Source organism: Gadus macrocephalus, chromosome 15 (genome assembly GCF_031168955.1).
Source record: "Gadus macrocephalus chromosome 15, ASM3116895v1".
Taxonomy (NCBI): domain Eukaryota; kingdom Metazoa; phylum Chordata; class Actinopteri; order Gadiformes; family Gadidae; genus Gadus; species Gadus macrocephalus.
The window spans coordinates 1,997,441-2,023,382 of NC_082396.1; the positions used below are offsets into that span (position 1 = coordinate 1,997,441).

Here is a 25,942-nt window from a genome sequence, read left to right on the forward strand (position 1 = left end):
TCGGTCTTCTCCACGCCAGTCGCAGGGAGCGTGACGTCACATACGAGCCGTGTAGTCTTTCTCGTTGTGTTTTCTCTACAGCCTTTATCTGAACAATTGCACAATAAACGGTCGAACTCTTTGCATGAAAAAGTATCCTTTAAATCCACAAACAACATATGTGTAATCCAGGGCATATAAAGACCGGGACCAGAAAATAATTATTTTCTCTCCATTGACACCCATTCATATTTTTCAATCTCATAGGTCCCATGAGCCCTACCGGAAACTTCACTCTTCAACGGTGCCGAAGGTCTTCCAAGAAAGGATGAGTTCAAATCCAGCAGGCAGTCTGGATGGGAAGAGTGGGACCTGTGTGTTTTTGGTTTACAAAATGTGTATCTTGCCGAGCTATGACTATATCTCCAACGTGATTTCTTCATATATAAATGTCACACTTGCAACTCAGAAACACAATTGTTGGGAAAACAAACATTTATCTGAATACTGAATAATTTGTAAAGGAAAACTAATGCATTGACTGTTTTTAATGTTAAACGGATTTTTTACATATTAAAACCTATGATATTTCATAGTTGTATGGCCTATATTAAATTGAATAGAGACGAATACCCCAGTCTACTTCATGAAAACATTATACTAATTGATTTATTTCTCTGGATATAGAAGCCAGAGCTATAGAGATAAATGGCTCTGAACGATTTTAATGATTATTTTGAAGGAGTTCAGGGAATGTTATGTAGGCCTACCGCATACTAAATATATATATGATAGTATTAAGGTGTACATTTGTGATTAATTGTTCACGTTTAATCAACATTATATACTGGTGTCATTGTGCGTGAACACCCTGCACTGCAAAAAGTAAAACTTAAAAAATAAATTTGCGATAAACCTAAACCTAAACCTTGTCACAATGTGGGGGAAGTGACGTCGGATATCTCCCAGAGCTCCTTGCGTTACAAACAACAAGCGCGAATGTTGGTCTTCACTGTTTTTCCGAAGGTAAGTGCTATTATGTGGTTTTTTATTGCTAAAGAGCATAAACTTGAGAACAAGTAGCTCTAAAGATATGGGTAATCTACCGCTATGTGTGTAAACTCTTAATAATTGGGCCACGTTCTCCTTCCTGAACACAAGGCATATTATTTGCATATGGTCTGTTGTATAACTGTCTCACCTTACATTGGTCCCTTCGCCAGGCACGTTTTTAGATGGGCTAGTATGTATCCAATGCTACACTAAATACAAATAAATGTGTTGAATAGACTGAAGTAAAGTAATTCGTTTTAAGTTATTGAAGGTGGTGGTGTGGGTGGGTAAATACTCGCCTACGAAAAAACGACTTCGTGTCGTTAATGAAAAACCTATTTTCGGTTAACTTTATCCCCGATGATATACCAAGTTATTTGTGTCAACCTGAGACTAACTCCATACTTGCATTGAAAATGGATATGGTAAATATGAATAACATTTCTGTAGAAATAGAGGTGTTGAAAAGTCGATCTTAGTTTTGCAACGGAAAGTGTTGGGTTTTGACAGGTGATCCCCTTGAGGCAGGGGCATTATGGCCAGGAGCAATGAAGGTTCATCTATTCTCAAAGGTAAAATATTGAACTGAACAAGGTTAGTTTATTTCATTAAAATCCAATCCAAAGTTTACAAAGGTCTGAGTTTATTCTATTCCCAGATGTTGTGGCGTACGTTGATGTGTGGTCATCATCTAAAACAGAGAACATTTCGAAGCCCTTCATTGACGAACTCAAAGAAATGGGTGCTGAGGTGAGTGTGTGATGTTTGTGTATTTAGAGAAAACAAAAAACTGCAATTTCTCTCTGAATTCTAAATAATCAGGTTTTTGATTTATCTCATTTTTCAGGTATCAAAGACATTTAAAAAACATGTCACCCATGTAGTATTTAAAGACGGTCACCAATCTACTTGGAATAAAGCCAGGAAAATTGGGGCAAAGCTTGTATCTGTTCTTTGGGTGGACAGGTAAACATACCATTATTACTGTTGTTGTTAAATGTGCTTTTGTATACAGCGCTCTTATTCATATTATTATTTGATGTATACAGTTGGCTTTTCGTGTAGACTGAAACGTCCTACAATCCTTTGTTACATAACCTGAATTGTATCATTGTATTGTATCAATGATTTTGTGAAACTTGTGTGCAGGTGTAAAGAGGAAGCAAAATTAGTTGATGAAGAACTGTTCCCGGGCCAGAACGATGAAGCCAATCGCTTGATAAAGAAAAGGACGGTTAGAAAACTTAAGTGGACCAGGGTTTTGGGCGGGCCTTACTCAAGTCCTATGATCAATTCAGCTATAGAGTGGCTAAGACAAGCCCATCTCATGCGTCAGGCCTGGGCCTTGGAACTGTAATGTTATGTAATTTGTTATAAAACTGGCATGGTACAACTGTGTATGTACATGCAATTAAATGGTAAAACACACTACCGTAGGCTAGCACCCATGCCCATGAAAACTCTGTTGATCAAACACGGTTATCAAAGGTACTCCCACCGATTTCTGCTCCCTCCTTGAGCCATGCTTTACACCAGTTAACTAATGTTGACTGATGTTATACAGTCTGGTAACCATAACATTTCTTGAAAGAGATTGCACATTTCTTGATGTGTAAAAAATTGTTTAAATTAGACAAACCCTGGCTGGCGTATTGTATGGGTTTTCAGATTGTAAAGCTCCATTAACTTATTGCCATATTTGGCCTATTTTTGTAAAAACCCTGTTTGGTCATAAACTAATAAATGGGCTTTATACAGTTGATGTCCTATCTCGGTGTAATGCACTTCATCCTAAACCTTTTGTATGTGGGTGTAGCACCGTTGCATGCAGCCGAAAGATTCAGCTGAAAAGACTCCTGAGAACAACACACGAATGAAGAAGAAATTGGACAAGATGATCAAAGACCTCGCTCCCCATTACCCTCTCTGTAAGAGTCCAGTACGCCGTATGAACAATCAATTTCTATTTGTTGTCGAGACTTTTTGTAATTTGGCTTGTGGCCATCCATCTTTTCATTTTGAAGTCCCAGACGTCTCCCCGTACATTATCGACCAGGAGAACGGTATCGTCTACAGCCCCTCGCTGAAGCGGTCCGACAGCATGGCTCGACGGTTGAAGGAAATGAGGGAGAAAAGAGAAAGCCCTTCACCCACAGGTAGGCTCAGTGTGGTACCCAGCAGAACGACCCCCAAGTACTGGGTCCGTCCCCACCAAAGGTTATTGTCCGCAACCCTACCTGCTACTTAAAGGGGACCTATTATGCTTTTTCGACTTTTATGACCTATAAACGTTCTTATAATGATTTGATAGTCATGTTTAACCATACTAAAGTGTCAAATAATGACGTACATGCATTTGGACGTATTCCCTGCGGACAGTCTGGGGTGGCTCTGCAGAGCGCTAAACACTCGGGACAACGTTTGCGATTCACTTGTTCACATTTCCGGGAAATCATCTGCGTAGAGGCACTCCTGCCGTGCCCCCATATGCCTGGTCACATCTGCCAGCGCGCGCTTCAAGGAAGGTAACCAATCACAACGGAGTGGGGTTGGCAGGAGGGGGGCGAGGGGGCGGAGAAGGACGAAACCGAGCGTTGACAGAGAAGGCTGAAAGCGCCCAGATGAGAGGAAGAGTTTCCCGAAAATCCACATCGTTTTTTGGGTATGGTTAAACATGACTATCAATCATTATAACAACGTTTATAGGTCATAAAAGTCGAAAAGCATAATAGGTCCCCTTTAATGACATGGAAGGACGGTAATTCACTGTGGGTCGCTTTGGTTTATTGCAGCTGCTACTGGAGTAAATGGTATTTAAAGGTGACATATTATACCACCAGATGTGAGTTTGATTAGCCGTTACAAGCTGTTTTGAAATTCTGCCTCTTCTGACATCACAAGTGGGCGTGTGTCCACCTAGATGTATGACGGATAGATGAGCAACGTTTGATACAGTCCACTGGGTAGGCTGGTATACTGATTTATCCAGCACACATCTAGGTGGACACGTCCACTTGTGATGTCAGAAGAGGCACATTTTCAAAACGACTTGTAGCTGCTAATCTCACTCACACCTGGTGGCATAATATGTCACCTTTTAATAAGTAAATAGCACTTAAGAATGTGTCCTCTCTCAGCATCACAGGAGGTGGAGGCTGCCAGTTCCTCTCCAGCGGTTAAACCTTGTTTTGGTTTCTCTCCGACTATATTGAAGTTACTTGGTAAGATCCATTACATCGTGACCTGGTTATTACACCGAAAGTACACTTTATATTGAATATGTTAATGTCCTTGTTTTGTGGTATTTAAATGTAGCTAAGCTGTCGCCATAAAGCCCAAAAATATCTCCCATCTCAATGCAGAGGACGACTCTGATGAGGAGGCCTCGTCTCCAACGTGTTCTCCCCATCTCCCTGCTGAGGACAGAGGAGGCGCTAGCCTACATAAGGATACCGGCACTCCCCAGGCCGCTGAAAGGCCCTGGCTCTCACCATGCAGTGATGTGCCCAAAAGGAAATCCATGAGTCATTTTAGAAAGCTGAAGTCAGGAGACGGACTACCAGAAGGAGGGCCCTTGCACCGAATGTTGAGGAGGAGCTCAATGAGAATTGATTTCTTCAAGACAAAAAGCGGGTCTGAGGTTCCTTGCCAGGATACCATAGCAGAGCTTCCTGAAAAACCCAAGTTAATACAATCCCAGTTAAAATTTACGTCTCTAGGGGATTTGAATCCCTCTAGTTGCCTCTCTGTTCCAGCCGTTACTCCAAACACTCAAAAGAACCAAGAACTATCCAAAGGCGCTGTGTTTAAATTAAAGAAAGCGGACCCGCCAACCCCTAAAAATAAGAGGAGAGCCTCTTCATCTGCATCGTCGAGGAAGTCCACCCTTCCCATTGAATCTCTAAGCGTTGTGACACCTTTACCTGAGGGGGAGGCAGACGGAGACTTTGAGGACTACTTCTCCCCAGCCAACCAACACCCCATCCAGAAGGTACCGTCTCTGCCCTGGCTGTCCAAGGGGGGCGGGATCCAGCCTCCTTTCCAACGGGCCCCCGTGCCAGGCAAGACCTCGAGGAGAAGTGAAACATCGGGCCCGAATCATAAGAAGAGGAGGCCAAATGAATCACAGAGCTCAATTGACTCTTCAGACGTACACGATCAACCTACATCGCATCCCCACGTTCCAGTCCCCGTTCCCTCCCTCACTAAAAGTAGACTGAAGTCGGTGCCAAAAATGGACATGGATGATTTTGTAACTCAAGTGGTCAGGCATAGAATCCCATCTAATCCCACGAAAGGGCCCCAATTAGGCCCGATCAGAGGCAGTGAATCACATGGACTGCAGGTACAACCTGAGGGCAAAGTCTGTTCACAGGACATGGAAAGTGAGTAACAAGCTGAAATGTGTGGCGCCGAATTATCTTGCATTGAAACATGTTTTGCGTTCTCTTGACAGCACTTTGAACCGTGCTTGTACTTTCTAATGAGAACCTTAACCAGGAAACCCCCATGATGAACCATTTACATTTACACTTTATCCAAATCAAATGTGAAATGTTAAATTTTGTATTTGTGTTTACTTTCTAACCTGGTCTATACCAAGCCTTGCATCATCAATATAAACTTAGCACAAAAGGTAAGGAAATTTGTGTTTGGTTGATTATTTCTCTGTGGTCACAATGCTTTTTGGCAATAAAAAGTGATAATAAATAGTGGTGCACTAACCGGAAATTACGATCACGACTGCCGCCGCGGCTCCTCCCCCGCAATAAACATCCCGCTTTGAACGGTGAACTCTTTACTCCTAGCAGCTACAAAAAACTATGAAAACTATAAAAACTATTAATGTAGGCTATGTGGAAAATGCGCCGACGTTGGCTCAGCCTGGCTCCGCCTCTTCCGCTACGTAGCTAAGATGGCTGCCGTTGAGTACGAAAAGTGTACATCGCCACACACTTCGCGATTTGACCGTTTTGAGTACACCATCCGGGTCCTTTCAGTACACTTATTTTCACGGCACATGTTATTCCCAAGTATTAACGATCTCCTTTTGTTGCCTATACTTGGGTTATATATAAAAGAAGAATCGGTTAACTCCATTCACTAAACGGGGCGATCCACTTTATTTCCAGCGCTCCCAACACAGAGTCAAAACTGCGACCCACACGCAGACACTTCCGTTCTCCTCCTTCAGAATAAGAGTCCCTAACAGGAACTGGGTTACATATGCATTCATCAGTGCTTTTAGACGTGTTTCCAATGGCTTTGTTTGTGTGAAAGAACGGGCTGCGTTCAATGAAGTCAAAACCAAAACGGATTGAGCCTTCTTTTTATGTCCATGATTGAGCCCCGTTTCTAAACAACCCTTCCGGGTTTTGTCCGTTGGCTTGTGTCGATGCGACAAGTGTCGATACGTCATCTGTAAGCGAAGGACCCCGAGTCGATCTGACACCCACACCGGCTAAGGTGAACACTGGGCACAATCCACATACTCAGCGCTGCTGCTCATCCCACAAATGCATGTTCCTTACAAATGGGGCACCATTTGAAAGGGAACTAAACAGGCTTTCCAACGGTATAAGATTTATTGCCAAAAAGCATTGTTACCACAGAGAAATAATCTACCAAACACAAATTTCCTTACTTTTTGTGCCCCCCCCCCCCCCCCCCCCCCATTCTATACTGCTGTGAGGTGGTTAAATAATAACATTAACATATGAAAGGTAAAGGTAAAATGTAGTAATGTGGTTATCGGTTGAAAGCCTTTTTTTCTGGGATTTTGTCCGTTTGAAACTTCTATGTATATTTTGGGTTTTATTTAATATTCATGGCATAACATGACTTTAGTGTTATATTTTATAAAATGTATTTGTTTCCTTCTTTCGGTCTTAATTAAATCACAAATGTGTCCTTTCAATTCTAGAAGGTATTGATGGGGCAACAAGCCAAAGTGTATAACATTGCAATCACAGAACATGTTGGACTAGATGGTGGCTAGAATTTATAGGAAAAGGCCCAAATAATATTTTGTTTTGAAGGTTCATCACTACAGAATTATAAAGTGTAAATTTGCTGTTTGTGATTTTCTATGGCAAAGCCATGGCATCCACTCCTATGCATTATGTCAAATAGATATGCGAGAGAAAGGAAGTGATTAGTTGTTGTCTGTATAACTGTCTACTGTCACTGAAGCAAATGTACAGCACTAAACCAACCACTGGTGACACAGCCTACTGCACCTGCTGTTAGGCGTCTTTGTTTACCACACTGTCACAGCGCTTCTTTTATTTTTCATAAGGTGGAGGAAGTCAACAAACTGTAGCAGCTGGTCGCACTGGGAGCACGAGTGCAGACGAGGCAAGTCGCATGAAAATGGAACAGTCGAAGGTAAAAAACACAATTTTATGTCTTCACAAATGCGTGCTTTGGGTGTGATTGTTATTGTTACAATTTGTGTACCATCAGGAATGTTCACGTGAGGTCGCCAAAGCAACAGCAGTTCTGTTGAAGCATTGCAACTCGTGTCGTGTGTGTCTGTGTAGGCATGTGGGTGTCTGAGTCTGACTGCATTTGTATAGAGGGCTATAGCGTGTGTACTGAAAGAGGTGCATGGTGATCTAACCTCTTTAGTGGCTGACCTCAGCATGACAAGAGGTCCTTTGGGTCGCTGACCTTTCCTGACATCAGCATCCTCTCGGTGAGGGCAGAACAGCGACCGTCAAGGGCAGGTCGTCATACCCTGAAGAATTTCCTCCGTTTGTGCTTTGGGCCTGCCTGGGTTGGTGCTCCGGATCCCAGCTACACGTTCACACCAGCACCTTTTGTCTGAGGCGTTTTATGTCGTACATATTCCGAACGGTTTGCCTTTTTCTGAGGCTGTGCCAGGGCATGACCTCCACATCAGATAAGCTAAAATTACCTTTTGAGGGGACGTGAACATTAAAAAAAGGGAAAAGGGCTTCTGAATTGAAACTGTTTTCAGTGGAAACTAGGGCACAAATTCCCTGGCCTTGGGTAAACAGACAAAATCTGCTTAGACTATAAAACACAATCTGCTTACAGTGAAATATACCGCCGGCTCGCTTTCCCTTTTAATCCTTTTAACATGTATACATTATTAATGACTATCACTATTTATATAACGCCTGTCAATACGGGCAACAAAGTGCTTCACATAAAACGTTAAACGACAATGAAAATCGAGTGAAATTAATAATAAATGGGCATTGAAATTAAAATAAATGGATTAAAATAAACGGTTTTGGAGCGTGTTTAATAATGGGGGGGAAAAAAAGGGAGCAACTAAATCTGTAATTCAGTTTTAAATGAAGATTGTTTAAGCAGGCTGCTGTGGCTTTGTCCAGCATCCTGCTTAAACAATCTTCACTTAAAACTAAATTATTACAGATTTTATTTTTTAAAAAATGCAAGTGTTTATATTACAAAGTAACCCAAGCCTTACTCCTATGGTGTAATAATTGCAATCTCTCGTATACTGAATACATGAGTAGGTTCACTCCAGCCACATGCACCACTGTTTGGTATTAACGCTGCTTCCAGAAGGCCTGAACATCTGCCTTCGTTTGGGGACCAGGCTCGGGTCTCCGGTCGGGGACAGGAAACGAACCTTCACTGTCCACTGCTCCAACTGCCATTCATGTGCCACTGCTAATCATGTCCTCCGGTACTTGGGGTCAAACCGATGATATAACGGCCCGCGCTCTCGCCGGAACACGGGCGTACAGTTCCGCTTCACAGGCTTGTGTTTTCCTCTGCCACGGCCTTGGGAGTTTAATTTCCCCTGTTCTCTGACCACGATGCGGTCGGGCATGTGGAAGTGCTACCTTCCCTGTTACACTAAAGGCTCTCTGTTGGTGCCCAATTCGGCTAAACAAAAAATACCCCTGGTTTCCCACATGCCTTAATGTCGCATTAAAGCTCGCTTTTGTGTTGAACTGTTATTTACAGATGCAAGGTCCTATATCAATGAATGCTTTTAATGTGTTATTGCACTGTTTCTGTGTTGCAGGCTACTAGGACTCTGGTGACGACGAGCATGTCCACTGAGTAAGTGCCAGAGAGAAGGATTTAATGTAGAAAACCTCATGATTGTCTTCAGAGAAACCACCGGTTTCTTCTTCTTAATCTCCAATCCTCCCACAGTGAAATACGAGGAGGGTGAATCTCTTGGGCAAATGTAATTATGAGTTATGTGATACTTCCTTATGATACTTTATTCAGATGCACGCGTTTAATCCACGGTATCTTCCTTCTGCGTTTTTTTCCACAGCACGCAGAAGACTGTGACCGAGGTGGTGAAACTGCTGGGTGGGTTCTCCGTCGTGGACCTCGTGTGCGAGACCACCACCCACGTGGTGTCCGGGGGACAGCGCCGCACGATGAACGTCCTCCTGGGCATCGCTCGCGGCTGTTGGATCCTCTCCTTCGAATGGGTACGCGGGTCGATATTCAGCACGAGTCTGTTTCAAAGGTTGTATCAGCGATGTTGCGTGACGTCACCTCTGTTGGTACTTGATGCCGATCCCAAACAAACAGAGCCAGCTCGCCCCCTCCCTTCCGCGTTTCGTGCATCCAGTATAACCGTCATGAACGCAGCGCGAAACCCCACAACACACACCCCTTGTCGGTGATTGATTGGAAGACTATTTATTTTGGTCTTGAGTGGTTGGTTGGCAGTACCATTTGTTGTTGTGTGCGCGATCTCGGAGCATAGGCTGCCTACAGAGACGCGTTTTTTGGACGGCCTGTTTATGGTGCAGGCTGCTAGCGGATCGTGACCAGATTAATGCGGTCATTTATGTTTCGTCCCAGAATCGCTGATCCAACCTTTAATGTTTCCTTCTTGTTCTGTATCCATTTCTCGTCGATCACTTGTCAAGAGCAGGCCTTTGCTCTGCCTCTTGCTCAGCCTGCTTGTAGACTTCAGACTCAAGTCTAGTCGGGCGCTGGGACCCTTAACCACTACTAAACAATCCTTCCTCGTTAGTTTAATGTTGTCATTAAGGAACAGGTCGGGTTTTAGAAGACGGTGGACAATTGGGTTCGAACCCTGAACCCCTTGACTGGAACTCCTATTGATATTTACACTGTGACCTTGTGTGGAGTGTGGAGATGATGTATTGACTTTTGAATGTGACCTCGAGTGTGGTGATGATGTATTGACTTTTGAATGTGTGTACTGGCTTAGATGCTGCGGAGCTTGGAGCAGAGACGGTGGCTTCCAGAAGAACCCTATGAACTGTCTGAGCGCTTTCCGGCTGCACCGGTAAGTTCTGCCGCCCGACGGAATCCATTATCCTCCCTGCGTCCGCAAACACAATTAGGACAACAGTGGAATTGAAGTCATATATATTTAATAATGCTAAATATTTCATTACGCTTAATCAGTGCATCTGATTACGCTATGCATCGGTCGTTTGTGCGTCATTGTTCTGCTTGAAAAGTAAAAGGAATGTTTCTGATCGATTCTACGATGAAATCACGAAATGCAACGGTTAAGGAATACAATAAGATATTGTTAAATAAATGCGCAAAAAATAAAAATCTTCATAGACCTTATTTACTATGGTCTACTACCCTTATGGTTTACTATTTTTAAGGGTTAGTATTGGGGCCAAACTATTTGGGGAAATAATTAAATTGCCATTATTTTGACCAATATTTCGACTGCGATTTAATATGCGATTTTCACGAAGTTCCTTTTGTTCTGTATTATTCACTAAAAAGGCAATAAATCATTCTTTAGTATGACCAACACAACATTGGAAGCAGTCAACATATAAACGGCTCTTTCCTTTAGGCCAGGCCGATGTGTTTAGATGAATTTATATAACATCTTTATTTAACTATTGAATTGTAAAAGAAAAATAGATATAAATCGTACTGAACTCCAGTCAGTAACGGTAACAAATCACAAAAAATAGTAATTGAAAAACCTTTTGGTAACTTTAAAAAAAATTCTAATCGCAGCCTTTGCGACTTGCATATCGCATACTATTACATCGCGATTTCAATTTGATTAATCGTTGAGGCCTAGTTAGTATTCAGGGTTGCTGTCCAGCCCAGGCTTAACGGTCAGACCAAGCGAAGGCCCTTCTCCCACTCGGGGCCCTCACAGCCCGGCCAGAAGGAAGTGTGGTGCAACACCGCTCATTTTTATTGCCCGTCATTCGTTCTGCTTGTTTTTCCCAAAGCATCCTGTGTGAAAAGTGGATGTTGCTCTTCCTGAGCTCGTCATTCCCGTGCTACGGTGGAGTCTCCTGTGTCTCTTTAGGGGAGACACGGGGTCTTCGAACATACGCGTGTCATCACGTTTCCTCCCTGGATGCGTTCCCCTATCAGGGACGCCAGGGCCACCTGTGGGCTGACCGGGTCCATCGCCGGGAGAGCGATTACGGCCAAGACTGCGGTTGTTATATACAACGCTTTGGCAGCGTTATTTGTTTCATGGTGTTGGGCCTTGGCTCGCTCTCTTTTTTGCTACTGTTTGACTTGACTCACGATTCGACATCAGCTTAACACAGTGGTTCCTAGTTTATTGCAAAGTTTGTCTGCCACAATCATATCGCAGTCATTCGGCCAATTGCAGCAATAATACCCAATTCCACACTGATTCCCTTGAGTTTTTTTTTTTTTTCATCCAGTTTTCACAAACCCCCTCAGAAACATTCTCTGGTTTTCCCGAAGCACATCGCCAAACAATTTTACTGGATTCGATTTCTACTAGGTAAAGATAATTGTCGCCATCGGGTGCAGAAGTATATGATGATGTACCAGGCTAGGTTAATAGGCCCAAAGGGTTTTATTTCAGCAGGCTGTTGTTTATTTTTAAAGCATGAAAGTGCACAATGCAAGAGAGGCAACAGTGCTTTCCCCTTCAGTATAAACACCCTGTTGAGGCTTTTGAACGAGGGCCATCCAGCCTGCTTAGGCTTCGACGCTCAGTGTCAGTGCATACATATTTTTCGACTCCCATGAAATTGACAAAAGAATCCAAACCAGTGTCATTACTAAAATGTGGCAAAACTATGTAAAGTATTAACATTTTCTTCCTTAAAAAAACATTCATGAAACACAATTCACCGTCATGGTAAAGTTCATGATAAAGTTAAATATTAGCCTTTTACATCTTGACATAAATTAAATAAAATATACACAAAATCTCTTTGAAAAAGTAAATTTGTTATCAAAGTAAAAAACACATTTGTGTACTATTTTACCGATATACCCTCATCTACAGTGACTTTTAACAATCTCAACCTCAGCCATGGTTATAGCCCAAGTACAATACATATTGTACCATAGACATAACGAGGATATGGTCAAAGCGTTAACCAATTTACAAAAAGGACATTTACAAATCTTTGACTCTTAAAACCTCTGGCGGGATTAAATTGTCTATCCTATTCCACCACATCAGGGAAGCGTTTTCTTTATGTGGAGATCAGAGAAATATTATCCCCAAAACCTTGGGTTACTGTTACGATTTTTAAGAATAGTTTGTGGTTGGCTGTCCTTCACCTCTCGTGGTTTAAAAGACATGGGGACTCAAAAGTCGGTTGGTCGGATCATCATGGTGGTGGTCTTCAGTGAGTAGCCCGAGCCCTTCCAGTAGTACCATTTGATCCCGTTGAAGCGGTTTGAGTTCTGGCCTTGTTGATAGTACATCCCATTCAAGTTGGACGGCCCGCATGCGTCGAACCACCACCCTAGAAGAAAGGGAAAGGAAGAATTGTGAAATCTGAAAATGTATAGTATTTTTAAATACTTATTTTCCAAGAGCGACATGTGTATTATATACTACACAGTATAGTATACTGTGTGTGTCTGTCTGTCTGTCTGTCTACTGTACACACAAATATAAAGTTCATGTTTGTGGGTGTGTATACTGTATGCATTCTCACCGGCTCAATGCCACTTGTGTGCATAATCAGACTTAGGGAACGGTCCCTGGCTATCTGTTAGAGTTTGAGGCATTCCTGTGTTAAAAGAACCACTCAGGAGAAATAGGAGCGCAGTAAAGAACAAGACAGAAGTCTGGCAGCGCTGGTCCGCTGAGGTGTGTGAACACAGCCCTCCGGAGCTCAGTTCCCAGGCTATTACTGTCAACTATCATGGATCCTTAAGTCCCCACTGCAATCGTCACTGATGGCATTTTGAGCCAATTGTGCTCTAGTCACTTCAACTTTTTTGGGGGGGTTTTGTCTGTGGATGTGTCTAGCACAGAAATGTTTAGAATTGTAAATATATATATTCATCCTTGTATTTCTCAACACACTTTGTATTTTTAATGAGCACAGTTTTGTTGATGCGCAGGGCTGTTCTTTTACCTCCCGTCGTGAGCTGCGAGCATTTGCAAACGCATTTGTCGTTGTCCGTATCCTTTGTGCTGAAGTCACTTCCTGGCGTTCCGAGACTGCTTATTTTTCCCGCCGTTCCACTGTACCCTTTGATGTTTATCCTTAAGGATGAAAAGTGAAAATGGAATCCGGATGAGCATGGCATCCATGCAGGCTTTTTGTAAAAGTTCTGCTCTGTCTAAACTTGTGTGCGTGATGCATACCTGTAATTCTTGGCCTCCCCTTCGAGGTTAAACTGCTCATATTGCGAGTATCCAGAGTTCCCTTCCCAATCACTGAGCTGGATTCTTAATACGTATGACCGCTGATGTGTCAACTTGGAGATAAACTCATTTCCTAACCAGTACTCAGCCACAGGGTCTCCGAATCCCTAGAAAGACACAAGATGCAGTTGATTCAATACACATATTAAGATTCAATATGGATATTACAACGGGGAATGGCCGAACTCACTCAGCTAATTTGTAAATCATGCGCAAAAATACACCAGTTAATCGCATGTTAATTTAGTCTTTCGTGTTTTGTCTGTTCGATTTGATCCCTGTCAGCGTTTGTACGCCGCACGTCGTTGATGTTTATTTTGGCGCTAGGCTTTCATTGTATCTACAGTGTCTAAAGAGTGTTTGATTACATCGAGGCTCGGCCTCTTGCCTTGGGCAGAACCGTAACCATGACTACCTTTTTGTCTTCCCGCGGCAGAGGTATTTTATCCTTGATTACTTTTTACCATTTTGTACTCTTTCCACGTCCGATGGAAGTCAACGCGTCCGTCAAACCTCTTCTGTATGGTGGTCCAGCCCCCCCCCTCGGTCTCCATGTCACAGAAAGCCTTCAGGAGCAACACAAAAGCAGGAGGAGGGGATGAGGCGGTTGGTGGGTGGGGTGCAAGGTCTCGTAAGACGGCTGACGGCCATTATTAGGATAATGCTGTTATTACTACTTCATGTTGTCTCAAACAAATGTGCAGTTCCGTCGTAAGAGGACACCGCATCGATTCCACAGCTAGACACCCAGAACACTTTTCAAGGAGCACTTATCAAGGAGATAATTCTTTGAACTCAATCAGGCCAGCCCTCCCGGGATATGCATACTTGAGATTGATTTAAATGTTCTCCTAACCTTTAAGTGCAAGCCTTGCCGTAATCACCGGACTGATGTTCAGCAACTCTTAATTGTGCTTTTACTTGTCTGAACTGTTGTCCATCGAGCATGTCTCTCGGGGGGGAAACTATTTCACATTATCCTACGACGCATCACAAGCCAATAAGCACACTTACCTTCACCTCCTGCGTTGTGTTGGGGAGTGTGAGTGCATGAACGCCGCTCTCTCTGTTGCCGGACTTGAACACGGCGGCGCAGTCCCTGAATGTGGACGGTGTGTCCTGCATCATTCTGGCTTTGCTCTCTGCAACAATAACAAACACATCACGCACTCAACGACAGAAAATAAAACAAGCGCTGCGTAATGCCTTTCCCTTCCTTAATAACAACGACGGGGTCCCGCGTTGAACAAGTCAGCCAGTTGCAGTCACAAAACAACCCGAGAAAACATTTCCCGCCGTTGCATGTGTGAAAGCAGGAAGTCGGTGCAAGCGTGCGCGTTCAGCGCTCCCGTCGGCTCAGGCGTGAAAACAAGGTCGGCGAAAACATGTTTTCGTGCAGGCCCGCGCTGGCGAGCGGCGTGCCCACCTCCGACGGGCCCCGCGGAGAAGCTCTGCGCCAGGCTGTTGACGGTGTCCAGCAGCTCCTGTTGCTGGCGCTGCAGGGCGGTGTTGTTGGAGGAGACGTGGAGCAGCTGGTGCTGCAGCTCGCCGATGATGGCCGTCTGGCCCGCGATGACCGTCTGGAGCTGCTCCTTCTCCCGCTGAACCGTCTTCAGCTCCAGCTGCCTCTGCTGCTCCATGTCGCCCACCCGCTTCTCCAGGAAGCTGTGGAGGAAGGGAACGGTCGTTTGGGGGCTCAGAAGGGGCAGGGGGACTGAATGAGAGTCTATGGGGTTTCACCCTCAAATTCCACTTTTCTCTCGGTGGCATTTTTTGTCAAGTGATTGGAAAAGGGGGGGGGGGGGCCTGAGATAATACACGCAGCTGAATCTTGCATTTTTTAAACTCACTTTTCTGTTCTAAAAGTCTGTTCAAAAAGATGATTACATCTCATATTTTCATACTGGCAGAGGTCCTGCTTTACGGCAAGTTCTGAGTCACTTTGGCACTACTGCACTTATAATAGATATTATATATAGTTAGTATGTATAGAATGTAGGGTGTTCAACTTCCAGCGGAAAGGTACTGGGAGCACCCCGACTGTTGGAAGTGTACCTGCAGTGCCTTCTTGGGCGAGACGCCCTAATCCCCTACCCTCTGCCCAATCCCATGGATCTGAGTTCATAGTCGGGTGCTCTGGATAAAAGCACCTGTAAAATGATGGGATTCCATTGTATATTTTCTAGAGCTGTCAAGCGATTAAAATATTTAATCGTGATTAATCGCATTAATGTCATAGTTAACTCACGATTAATCGCAAATTATTTTTCTATGCTAAATATCCCTTGATTTTTTTTGTCCCATAATTATTCTCATTTTAATTCTCTTATCAACATGGTGAAGTGTATCGGCTTGCCTTGTGCAAATGATTTTTTATTGATAACAACATTGGCATATACTGATCAAAACAGGACGATACAAAAAAAGAGCCTATAGTGCAATTAAACGACTGCTTTGAACAAATGTCATTTGAACATAACAGTCAGGCTACTGCTTCTTTGTTTTGAGCCAAAGAAAAAAAAAAAGTTTTTTTTATTTATTTGTATAAAATAATTGCGTTAATCGCGCGATAATTTTTTTTAACGCCGTTAAATTTGGTTTGCGTTAACGCCGTTAATAACGCGTTTAACTGACAGCTCTAATATTTTCTGAGAAACCTTACAATTTGATGTTGACCTCACCTGTTTTTGTCATTCAGCTTGCTGATCTCATTGGTTTGGACGATGAGTTCTTTCTCCAGCTTGTTGGTTGAAATTGAGTTCTCAAGCAACTTTCGTTCGAGCCGAGTGCTATGATTTATTACCTAAAGACGAAAAACAATTGCCAATGTCAAAATGAATTCTCACACACATAAATTTGAGTTATTTACATATCTGTCGTAGGATTGTTTTGGTCATAAAATGTGTGGTATAGAGAGTAGTGCATTTTCCCACAAGAATACAGCTTGCTCTTAAGTTAAAACCACAACTTGATGGGAATATAGTGTGATTAATTGGACCACTTATCTTTATAGAAAGAATAATATTCCAAAACGAGTAGTATTCATCTGACAATTGCATATTTCTGTATAAATAACATGTAACCAAGAATACCCGTAGTCTCTTAAAACCCATTTGCGATTTGTGCAGTTATGTGGCCGGCCTCTTTTTTATCTATTCATGTTATGTTTTTGTAGGGCACTATTTGGATATCAGCCCATTTTTACAAGTGCTTTGAATTCGCCAGAGACGGTTCTCGTTGCGTTCCGAGTCATCCCCTCCATGCCCTTCCAACCCTCTTGAACCTTGTCTCCGTGTCTGCTGTCATCAGACATACTTTGAGTTCTTATTGCCTCGGAAGAATGTCTTGGATTTAGTTGCAGGGATCGATGTGAACTGTATTTCCCACTGATGCACTTAGGGCCAGTGTGCCCATGCTCTACTGAGCCTGCGCTGAATGACTGTTTTGTGTTCATAATATTGAGTTGAATTTTGTGAAATTCCATGCTTTACATGTCAACCTTAAGCTGCAAGAACCCGCTGATTCAAAGCTTAACCATCAGTCCCTCAAATATGACATGTGGGGTTCGTAGTACATAACAGCCCCTGTCCTACGCCATTGCTTTCCTGCCTCTGTTACACTCTATCATTGAGTATTTGCTCTGTCACAGGGGAAAGAATACCGCTTCAGTATGAACTGACACACTCATTTTCATGAGGCTGGGGGGAGTTTACATTTGGGGGTGTATTGTGAAGTCTACATTGTTTTTTCTTTCGACAGCTGAATGTATTGAAGTGAGCGGGGTCAAAGATGCTTCTGCTATCCCATTGTGGAGGAACTGAACTCGGCAAAAAGCAGGTTGTTTACGTGAATTAGGTCTGCCTGGGTCTGCGATGGGAGCTGTTGATGTCTTTGAACAGACGGATGTGTGATTGTGACAAACTGATTGACCCGTTCTGTGGGAATACAATTGTGGTAATAACAGGAAATGCTGTTTGGTTGGCTCACATAAGGTCATTGGCAATTGGCCAAAACCATATACCACACAGTAGGATAATGTAGCCTATCCATGTATTCTCTCAATTCATCTTTTACCCAGGCACTATTGCTGGACTTAACAAGTCTAAGTGCACGACCCAGGTATGGCAATGAATGCACTTGGACTTGGTGTCCAAGGACTTCCATTGCCATTCCTAGATTGTGCTTGTACTCGCCCATGTTCCAAGTGAGTCTTATACTTTTGTTGATTTGCTTTGTTGAAAGTATAGCTCTGCACACACAGACAGCTAAACCGTGTGATAGGCCTTAATCTCTCCACGCCGCCCTGTGTTTTGCATGTTGCTCTTGGTTATATCGTGTGATGCCAGCCCCACCTGTGCCTCCACGTTGGTCAGCTTCCGTGTTTGTTCAGCGGTCTGACTGAGCAGGTTGGTTCCGATCTCAATCATGGTGGCCGTGTGGTTCTGGACAGCAGTCTGCTGCATGTGGAACATCTCCTGCTTCATGCTGTCTTGAATGTAGTTCTCTAGCTGCAGAAAATGGACAGAAATGGACGTGTGGGTAGAGGCGGGAACAAACCTTTCCATTGGAGTGCGACATTCTCTGTGCATAAATTAATGCCTTACATTGTTAAGGTTTTTAGTCCACCCTTGTTTCCACAGTTTTGTCGTGGTGCTGGTTTTCCCACTGAGAGTTTATTCTGGGAGAACGTCCCGGCTGAAGGGCAGCATAACTCATTCACTCTCTCCATTCTTAGATTTACCCCGCTGCCTTAATAGCCATCGATTTGGCAATCTTCCATGAATTCTGTCATTACGAGGGTTTACCTTGAGGTACCTTCACTGGGCTGCATTCACACTATTGTGCCAGTGATTTCACAGTGGGCCTTGTTTTCCTAATCCTTCTATTCAAGGTTGGGAAATGAAAGGGGTTCGGTTTCGCATAATATTGTTTTCTAACCTAATCTACCATCTTTTTCTGGCTCTTTGTTGCCCAAGGTCGGATGACTAATAACTACTTAATACAAAAATACAGTTGATCATCTCAAGAATCCAGTTAGTAAATTAATGTTTCCAATGTTTGTTTAATTCTGTCATTGAAGCAACAAGTTGCTTCACATGTGTACGAAAATGACGGACCGTCAACACTCATTGTATCGAGGTGACATACCAATAGATCCACGGCAGCAATAACGCCAGCAAAAGTCTCTTGTGTGAACCATTACCTAGCAGTATTTCATGTTTTAGTGCAACACCAATCATAAAGTTATTTCCTGCGCCGTGGTGTTCCTGAGTGCCAATCAGGTCCCCTGGCCAGTAAACAGGATGGAGGTGATGAGTGAGGAGTTACATCCTTTATAAACGTGCGACAGGGAAACCCACGTCACCTGGGCATTTCAAGCATCCGCGGCATGTTTGCATGATCGCCAACGGCTGTTTACGCGTCTGTCACCGTGAAGACTTAAAATAGTCTGCGGTGGACTTCCGAAAAGCAAGGGAGCGTCACAGACGGCGCAATTAGCACTGATTTTTGTTTGTCCTCCACCTCCGGTGTCCCACGTTGTTTGTGTGTGTGTTTGTGTGTGTGTGTGTGTGTGTGTGTGTTGTTGGATGGCCGTGGAAGTGGAGTGTCACTGGAGGGGTTGGCAGGACATTCCACTGTCGGGACAGGGATCTAATCAGCTGTTTACTCTGTTAGCCATGCTTGTTTGTGTTCCGTGTTCACGCGACAACCATGTTGACGGCAACGTCAAACTTCAAGGCACAGCAAAGCATTCAGGGTTTTATCAGGCAAATGCTTTGATTTGAGGTCTATCAGATGGGGTCAAATGGAGATTGCAGTTGATCAGAACTGCATATTTGATCTTTTTTGAGATGATTATAGGCGTAGGTCAGAACGATGAGCGGGGTTTCTGGTTAGATGCAGTTATTGGTGTATTATGTGTACTTGAGAAAGACCTACTAACAGGTTTTCACCTACCAACTGGTGGTTGTCTTGCATGCTTGTTGCCGTGGCCTTGAGTGTGTATGTGCACCCAGAGTTAACGTGAAGCCTCAACTCTTGAGTGCTTTGAATGGCCAGAAGGGCCCTCTATACATTTACCATCAACGTATGACACCTTCATTAAGGGATAGGCATCCTGCTAGTTTACAGCTGCTTGAAATCACTCGTAGACCCGCCAGTAGTGCACAACGAACCAAATTACCAACTACATTATTATGGGATGGATGGCAGTTGGCACAAACCTTGGGGCACCTCCATCCTTCTCTATGACATTTAAAACTTTTGCAGTTTGACGTAATGGGTCAATTTTATGAACTCTTATTAATGATATTAATTAACCAATGGGTGTTACCGGTAATTGTGTTGGAGTATTCATGAGTTGATTTGGCTAATAAGTCACTGAGTCCTGGCTAATGACGACGCTGCGGGGGGCAGAATGTGAGCTCCTACACATATGAACGAGAAGGAGATGGACTCTGACCCGGTCCAGTGCTATGGAGTTTGTTATAAGTTACCAAGGTGGGTGCTGAAAGAGGGGTCATATGTAGTGCCTGTCGTCTCGGCTAACGGGTTTTATTTTTATTTAATTAATTTAAATGAACGATTACATTCTAGACGCGGGGTAGCGGTCTTTTGTTCTTTTGAACGTACACACACGTGCACGCTTAAACTCGCGCGCACGTGCACGCGCGTGATCAAGTTATGGCCGAGCTGCGATGAAAAGGAGGCGCCTGTCCCATTGATGGCACCTGTGTTGAGAGTTTGTCGGTCCTTGTGCGCTTCTTGTTGCACTGCGGGTCTTTTCAGACACCCGGGTTTCTTTTGAAGTGCATGATACAAAACATGCAAAACATCCTCTTTGGAGGTGTTAGAAATGTGTTTCATCTATGATAGAATGTATTCACGGATGGCAACCAGGGGAGGCAAAACATCATAGTGTTATTATTGGCTGAATGAGTCATTTGAGCCTGGTCGAGTTGCCTGTACTAATTGATTTGTGAAGGAATAACATCACACAGTGAATGTGTCTTTACTTAATAACGAGCGTCATACTTTGTAATTAGTTTCAAGTTTATAGAAGTGCATGAGCCGCATTCAATTAGTTTGGTTGGTGATAAAAGTTGGCTCATTACCGCAGGTTTATTTTTAATTGGGTGAACAAGTTGTCCAATTATAAAATATCGAATTAACACCCATTATATCCAGGGATGGCCAACAATGTATTTAGGGATGTTGATTAAATTGGGAAAATTTTCTGAGGACTCTTCTTAACCAAAAAACAAATCTGGGCACTCTGTTGAACCCTCATGAACATACATGAAAGGAGCACCAGGAGTAGAAGCCCCTTAATGATGTCGCCATGACATCACGCACCTGCAGGGAGATAAGATGAGGTGGAGACGTCCCTACCTTGAGGAGCCACTGTGTGTTGTTCTCCATGATGTTCTCCAGCTGCTCCAGCCTTTCGAAGGACTCGTCGTAGTCCGCCGGGTCGTCCTTCTGGGCCAGGTTCTTGTAGCCACTGGAGGACTGTTGGCAGCTGTCCTCCTGAGGCAGCAGGAAGGTGTAGCTGCAGGCTCCGTTCTGGATCTGGTACTGCCTCTTACCCGCCTCGGCTGCCAGAGTCCACTCAAACACGGCCCCGAGAAGCAGGTAGCAAGTCCAAGCCATGAAGGCGGATCTGGGCATGTTCATCTGAAATAGTACTTACCGGTACTTTGAAATCAATAACACAGGAAAAAAAAGTTGTTCCCGGCGGCTGTGATTTGCCGATGAGATCTTGGGATTTCTGTCTCAAAGTGTAGAAAACTCTTCTCGTGCCGCTTGGTTATTTATCCACCGAGGGGCTGTGGGGGTGGAGTCAGTGTGAGAGTCAAGGTGGTGTGTCATTCCATCAGGTTAGTGGTCCCACACTGCATCTGCTCCTCTCTCCCCCAATCCCTCAGCCTCTTGTTTGGGCTGGATTTGGCCCCTCTCATTAGCTGGCTGTTTGAGCACTGCTCTAGCCACACCCCCGTCCTCCCCTCTGGCCAGTCACAGTGAGCCGTTCAGCCCCCCCGTCCCCGTCCCCCCGTCCCGGTCCCCCTCCCACCATCACTCCCCACCCCCAGTCACCCAGTACGCACCACGGGGAGCGGACACTCATTCAACAGGTCCCGCTATCTGTCCCATTCTGAAAGGCTAACGAGGGGTTAGTGTCTGACGTGTTACGGAGACCGCGGGACAATAACGCCCCAATGCAAACATGCGGGTCTCTTTCTTCAACTACAAGGTCACTCAGGATGCAGCTGCCCACTTCAAGAAAGCAGTCTGCAGCGGCATTGACCGTGTCACGGAGCAATTCGTCTCTCTCCCACCCCTTAACAAAAGCACAGATGTGCTTTTTCGAGGGAGGGCTTCAAAGGGAAGAGCTTTCTCCTGGATGTCATTCAGACTAAACTGCTTAGGCTGGCGGAAGGTTGTTTCTCTTTACTGGCAAATGAAATGTAGATCTCACTAGATAGGGGGAGATCGAATGGCCAAGAGGAGGGGAAACATGTTTCAAAACAATATTTGGCCATTGTCAAATGCAAAATATATATATATATCATTAAGCTACAGTATATTAATGTAAACCATTAAAATAACTAATTTACGAAGTGAGGAGAGAAGTTGCATGACCTTTTCAGCATCTGGTTTTACAAAATTAACACAAGCCTGGAGCATGTGGTGCCTGCCAGCTCCGATTTAGATCATCATTCAACAATGAAGATACAACCCAAAAGGTGCAGAAATCATCCGAGTACATACAGTTCCTCAAATAAGCAAACGCATTGTAGTGCTACAATAAAGAAACAAGAGATATCTTTCATGAGCTGCAGTCCGACCAGATGAGTTTTCTGCCTGCGGCACAAGATAGGTCGGGTTTAGCTGCCCTGATGTCAGTGGGAAGCTTGTTCCACCATCATGGAGCCAGGGAAGCAAACAATCCAGATTTTGTTGAGCTGCAGCTGGGATGCCCACGTAGGGAGAGAGTAACAAAGAGACAGAGCATAGTGGAAGGGCTGAAGTGGATGGTTCGACAATGTCCTGGATGTAGCATTGGTCAGAGCCGTTTGCAGCATGGTAGGCAAGTAACAGGGACTTGAATCAGATTGAAGCCGCCGCCGGGTGCCAGTGGAGGGTGCTGAAGAGTGTAGGGGGACTAGAGGAAGACCAGCCCTGGCTGATGCATTCAGGGCAACCTGCAGAGGGCTAATGGTACATGCAGGTACACAAGCCAAAACGGAGTTGAAGTACCATAGTACGGTCAGAAGTGGGTTGACTGTTCAGGAGTGGGTTGTCTGTTTTATTAGATCCATTCCCGGGAAAGAATGTGTCTTAACGGTGGTATAATCATCATAAAAGGTTCCTGCATTAATTCTTAAAACACGAATGACACAAAATTTTCATCTATTGTTTTTTTTACTAAAAAGCTGCATCCCGGAAGATGCTACAGGTGTACAGGAAGTGGGTACGCATACGCATCAGAGGATGTTTTGTCCGTTTGTCCAGGGGATGTGCCGGTGACATCTTTTCCGATTCACTCACGAGCCTCAGTCAGAACCTCTCTAACACTTCTGAAAAATTAGCCTTCACAGTTTTATCAGACATTTACACACATTTATCAGCTCGCATTATTCCAAATAATTTGTTATAATATACAAATAATAACAATTGAATACCAATGACACACGTGTTGTTACATGAGTGGGAGGGGATCTTTATTTAACATCTACAGTCTAGACTGACGTGTTATTGGAAGCAGAATTGTAGGAAGTGGCCTCACTGGATGCAGAGGAAATGCAACAAACATATTTAAAGGCGCATTACTCAAGAGGAAGGCGTTTCCCCTATTCCAACCCACATCAGGTGTAAAGGCTGAGTCACTCTGAAAACATTTGCAGCCACAGATTCCTGATTGTTCTATGTTTAGGGAAAGCATAGGAAGGAAATTACACAATGCCATTTTTTTCTTCAATTGAACTGACTTTCATACTCTCATCCGGATTTCATCACATATATATATAATATATATGATCACATATATAATTTGTTATATTTTACTGTGCGTGTGTCTGTCGTCATTCGGTCAGTACGCCATTCCTGCCATTGAAGTTCTCTCCTAAACATGGAGCGACCCTTCAAAAACGTTTCCCATCTCCTATTCGAGGAATCCAAACCCATCCATCCTGTTCGTCTTGAGACCGAAAAACACTTGTGCAACCGAAACACTTTCACATCGTCACGCGCCAATCTAAAAAGCCCTTCTTCGTGTCACCACCGCACGTTTCCCAGAATGTGACTTCCCTTTCTGGCCGTAGATCTGCCGCCTGCAGCAGCACCTCTCGGCCGGGGAACACCAACAGGACCTGTTTCACTTCCAGCCGGCCATCTTTGTGTCCCAGCAGTCCCAGCCGCCCCCCGACAGCCTGGTGGAGCTCATCCAGCTGTGCGGGGGGACCGTGTGCAAAACGGTCCGACAGGCAGGCCTCTGCGTCGGGCCGTACAGCGGCCGCCGACCAGAAGGCTGCAGGAACCTCTCGGAGCAATGGGTGCTGGGTAAGAGCTCTTTACGGCTTCGCCTGTTTGTGCTGTTGTTCACCTTGTTATCCCGAGGGACTGGCCCTGACCTACAGCCACGCGGCATGGAGGAGCAGCCTAGGGGTTACGGTGTGCTCCAGAGGCCTCGGACACCAGCCTTCCGAGTTGCAAGTGGGGAAATCTCCCAGCTTTCTTGCGGCATTTCACGGAGGCACCCCCCCCCTTTTGGTCGGGGCCCCCTCGGAGTTCTGAGAGAGTAGACCGAGTTCAGTGATGACGCTCTCAACAAAAATGGCTGCACCCGCAAAAAGATTTATTTTCTTTGTATTTGCACTACGTTGGTCATTTCAATGCTGCTACACACTTGATTACATTGCTAGTTTATTCAGGTCACCAATTTATGCATTGCACGGTCTTGCTGTGCGTGCAACACAACGTAAAGTTGTGTTTTGTTTTCGAGCTGGTCTGCTAAAGAGGCTTATGTAGCTAACGATAAACAATGACTAGCCAATGACATGACAAAATCACACGGACGATCGGGAACGCTATAAGTGCTACGAGACAGGAAATGACGTCACAAGTGCAACTCGGAAGGCTGGCGTCCGAGACATCTGGAACGCACCATGAGGCTCCCAGTGATGACATTGGGGATCCAACCCATTGTTTCCCCCTATCCACAACACTCTCCTCATTCTATCTTTATTCGATACTTAATAATACAATTTGTGAAATAATTTTGTCTTTATGTATAACTGTTGTGTTCTCTGTTATGGTTTCTTCAGATTGTATTACGCAACTCAAGCCGCTGTCCTATGAAAACTACAACCTGGAATGAAAAACTACAACGCGGTTTTAATCAGTCATGTCTGTATTGTAATGTATAGTCCATGTAATGTATAGTCCCGCACCTATGGACTGTAATTCAGTCCATAGGTACACACACACACACGCACGCACGCGCGCGCGCGACTTGATGAGTTTGACTATCACAACTGGAGATATTTGAATATATATGTGTTTTTTAACTCCTAGCAACTGGCATTCTAGGAGAATATTGTAATGTATAGTATGTGTCATGTAAAGTGCCTGAGACATAACACTGTAATTCAGTCCATAGGTACACACACACACGCACACACGACTTATTGAGTTTGAATGTATCACAACTGGAGATATGTGAATGGATATGTGTGTTTTTTAACTCCTAGCAACTGGCATTCTAGTAGAATATCAAATGGGAATGTGTTGTAACACTGTAACACAAAGCTATTTCAATTCTTAAAATATATAACCAGTTTTTTGTATCTGTTTTTCTGTCATTGCAGTTATGGTACTTGTGTTTTAAATATAACATGCATTCACCAATCCTTGTCTTAATGTGTTGTACCGTTCTTGCCATTCTGCATGCCAGACAGTACGATGGGGGTTATTAAAGTTTTTGTACCTTTTGTAGACACGCATCATTCATTGTATGCATTAAGCCTAGGCCTTCGGGTCGCAGTATGCAATTGTTTGAGAGTTCAAATAACATCAACGGGAAAAAAAAAAAAAAAAATGTATTAATATTACATTTCAGATCTCATGTTCTATTGCTGTGCTGTGTAGAAATATAGCCCCCCAAAATTGAATTAGTTCATCATTGATACATTAATCACGTCATTTTGGATGCTTTCTTTTCATGCTCACTATATAAAAATAAATTCGAAGTCATGCAATTAGGTG

The 25,942-nt window shown here is 43.9% G+C and overlaps 2 protein-coding genes across 2 annotated transcripts; one reads left to right on the top strand and one right to left on the bottom strand.

Annotated features, from left to right (window-relative positions):
- The first annotated feature begins 978 nt into the window (after positions 1-978).
- mcph1 (microcephalin 1) lies at positions 979-25,672 on the top strand. Its single transcript, XM_060072623.1, has 14 exons — positions 979-1,604; positions 1,691-1,782; positions 1,880-1,998; positions 2,182-2,266; positions 2,849-2,960; positions 3,057-3,188; positions 4,170-4,253; positions 4,395-5,417; positions 7,331-7,419; positions 9,062-9,099; positions 9,323-9,485; positions 10,241-10,318; positions 24,001-24,238; positions 25,003-25,672. The coding sequence occupies exons 1-14, from the start codon at positions 1,568-1,570 to the stop codon at positions 25,053-25,055; spliced, it is 2,343 nt and encodes a 780-aa protein (XP_059928606.1). The 5' UTR covers positions 979-1,567; the 3' UTR covers positions 25,056-25,672.
- angpt2a (angiopoietin 2a) lies at positions 11,618-21,668 on the bottom strand. Its single transcript, XM_060072633.1, has 9 exons — positions 21,068-21,668; positions 18,028-18,183; positions 16,357-16,478; positions 15,102-15,340; positions 14,690-14,817; positions 14,140-14,241; positions 13,616-13,782; positions 13,383-13,513; positions 11,618-12,761 (listed from the first exon to the last, which is right to left on the bottom strand). Exons 1-9 carry the CDS (start codon positions 21,350-21,352, stop codon positions 12,601-12,603), a joined length of 1,491 nt encoding a protein of 496 aa, XP_059928616.1. The 5' UTR covers positions 21,353-21,668; the 3' UTR covers positions 11,618-12,600.
- Positions 25,673-25,942: the final 270 nt, after the last annotated feature.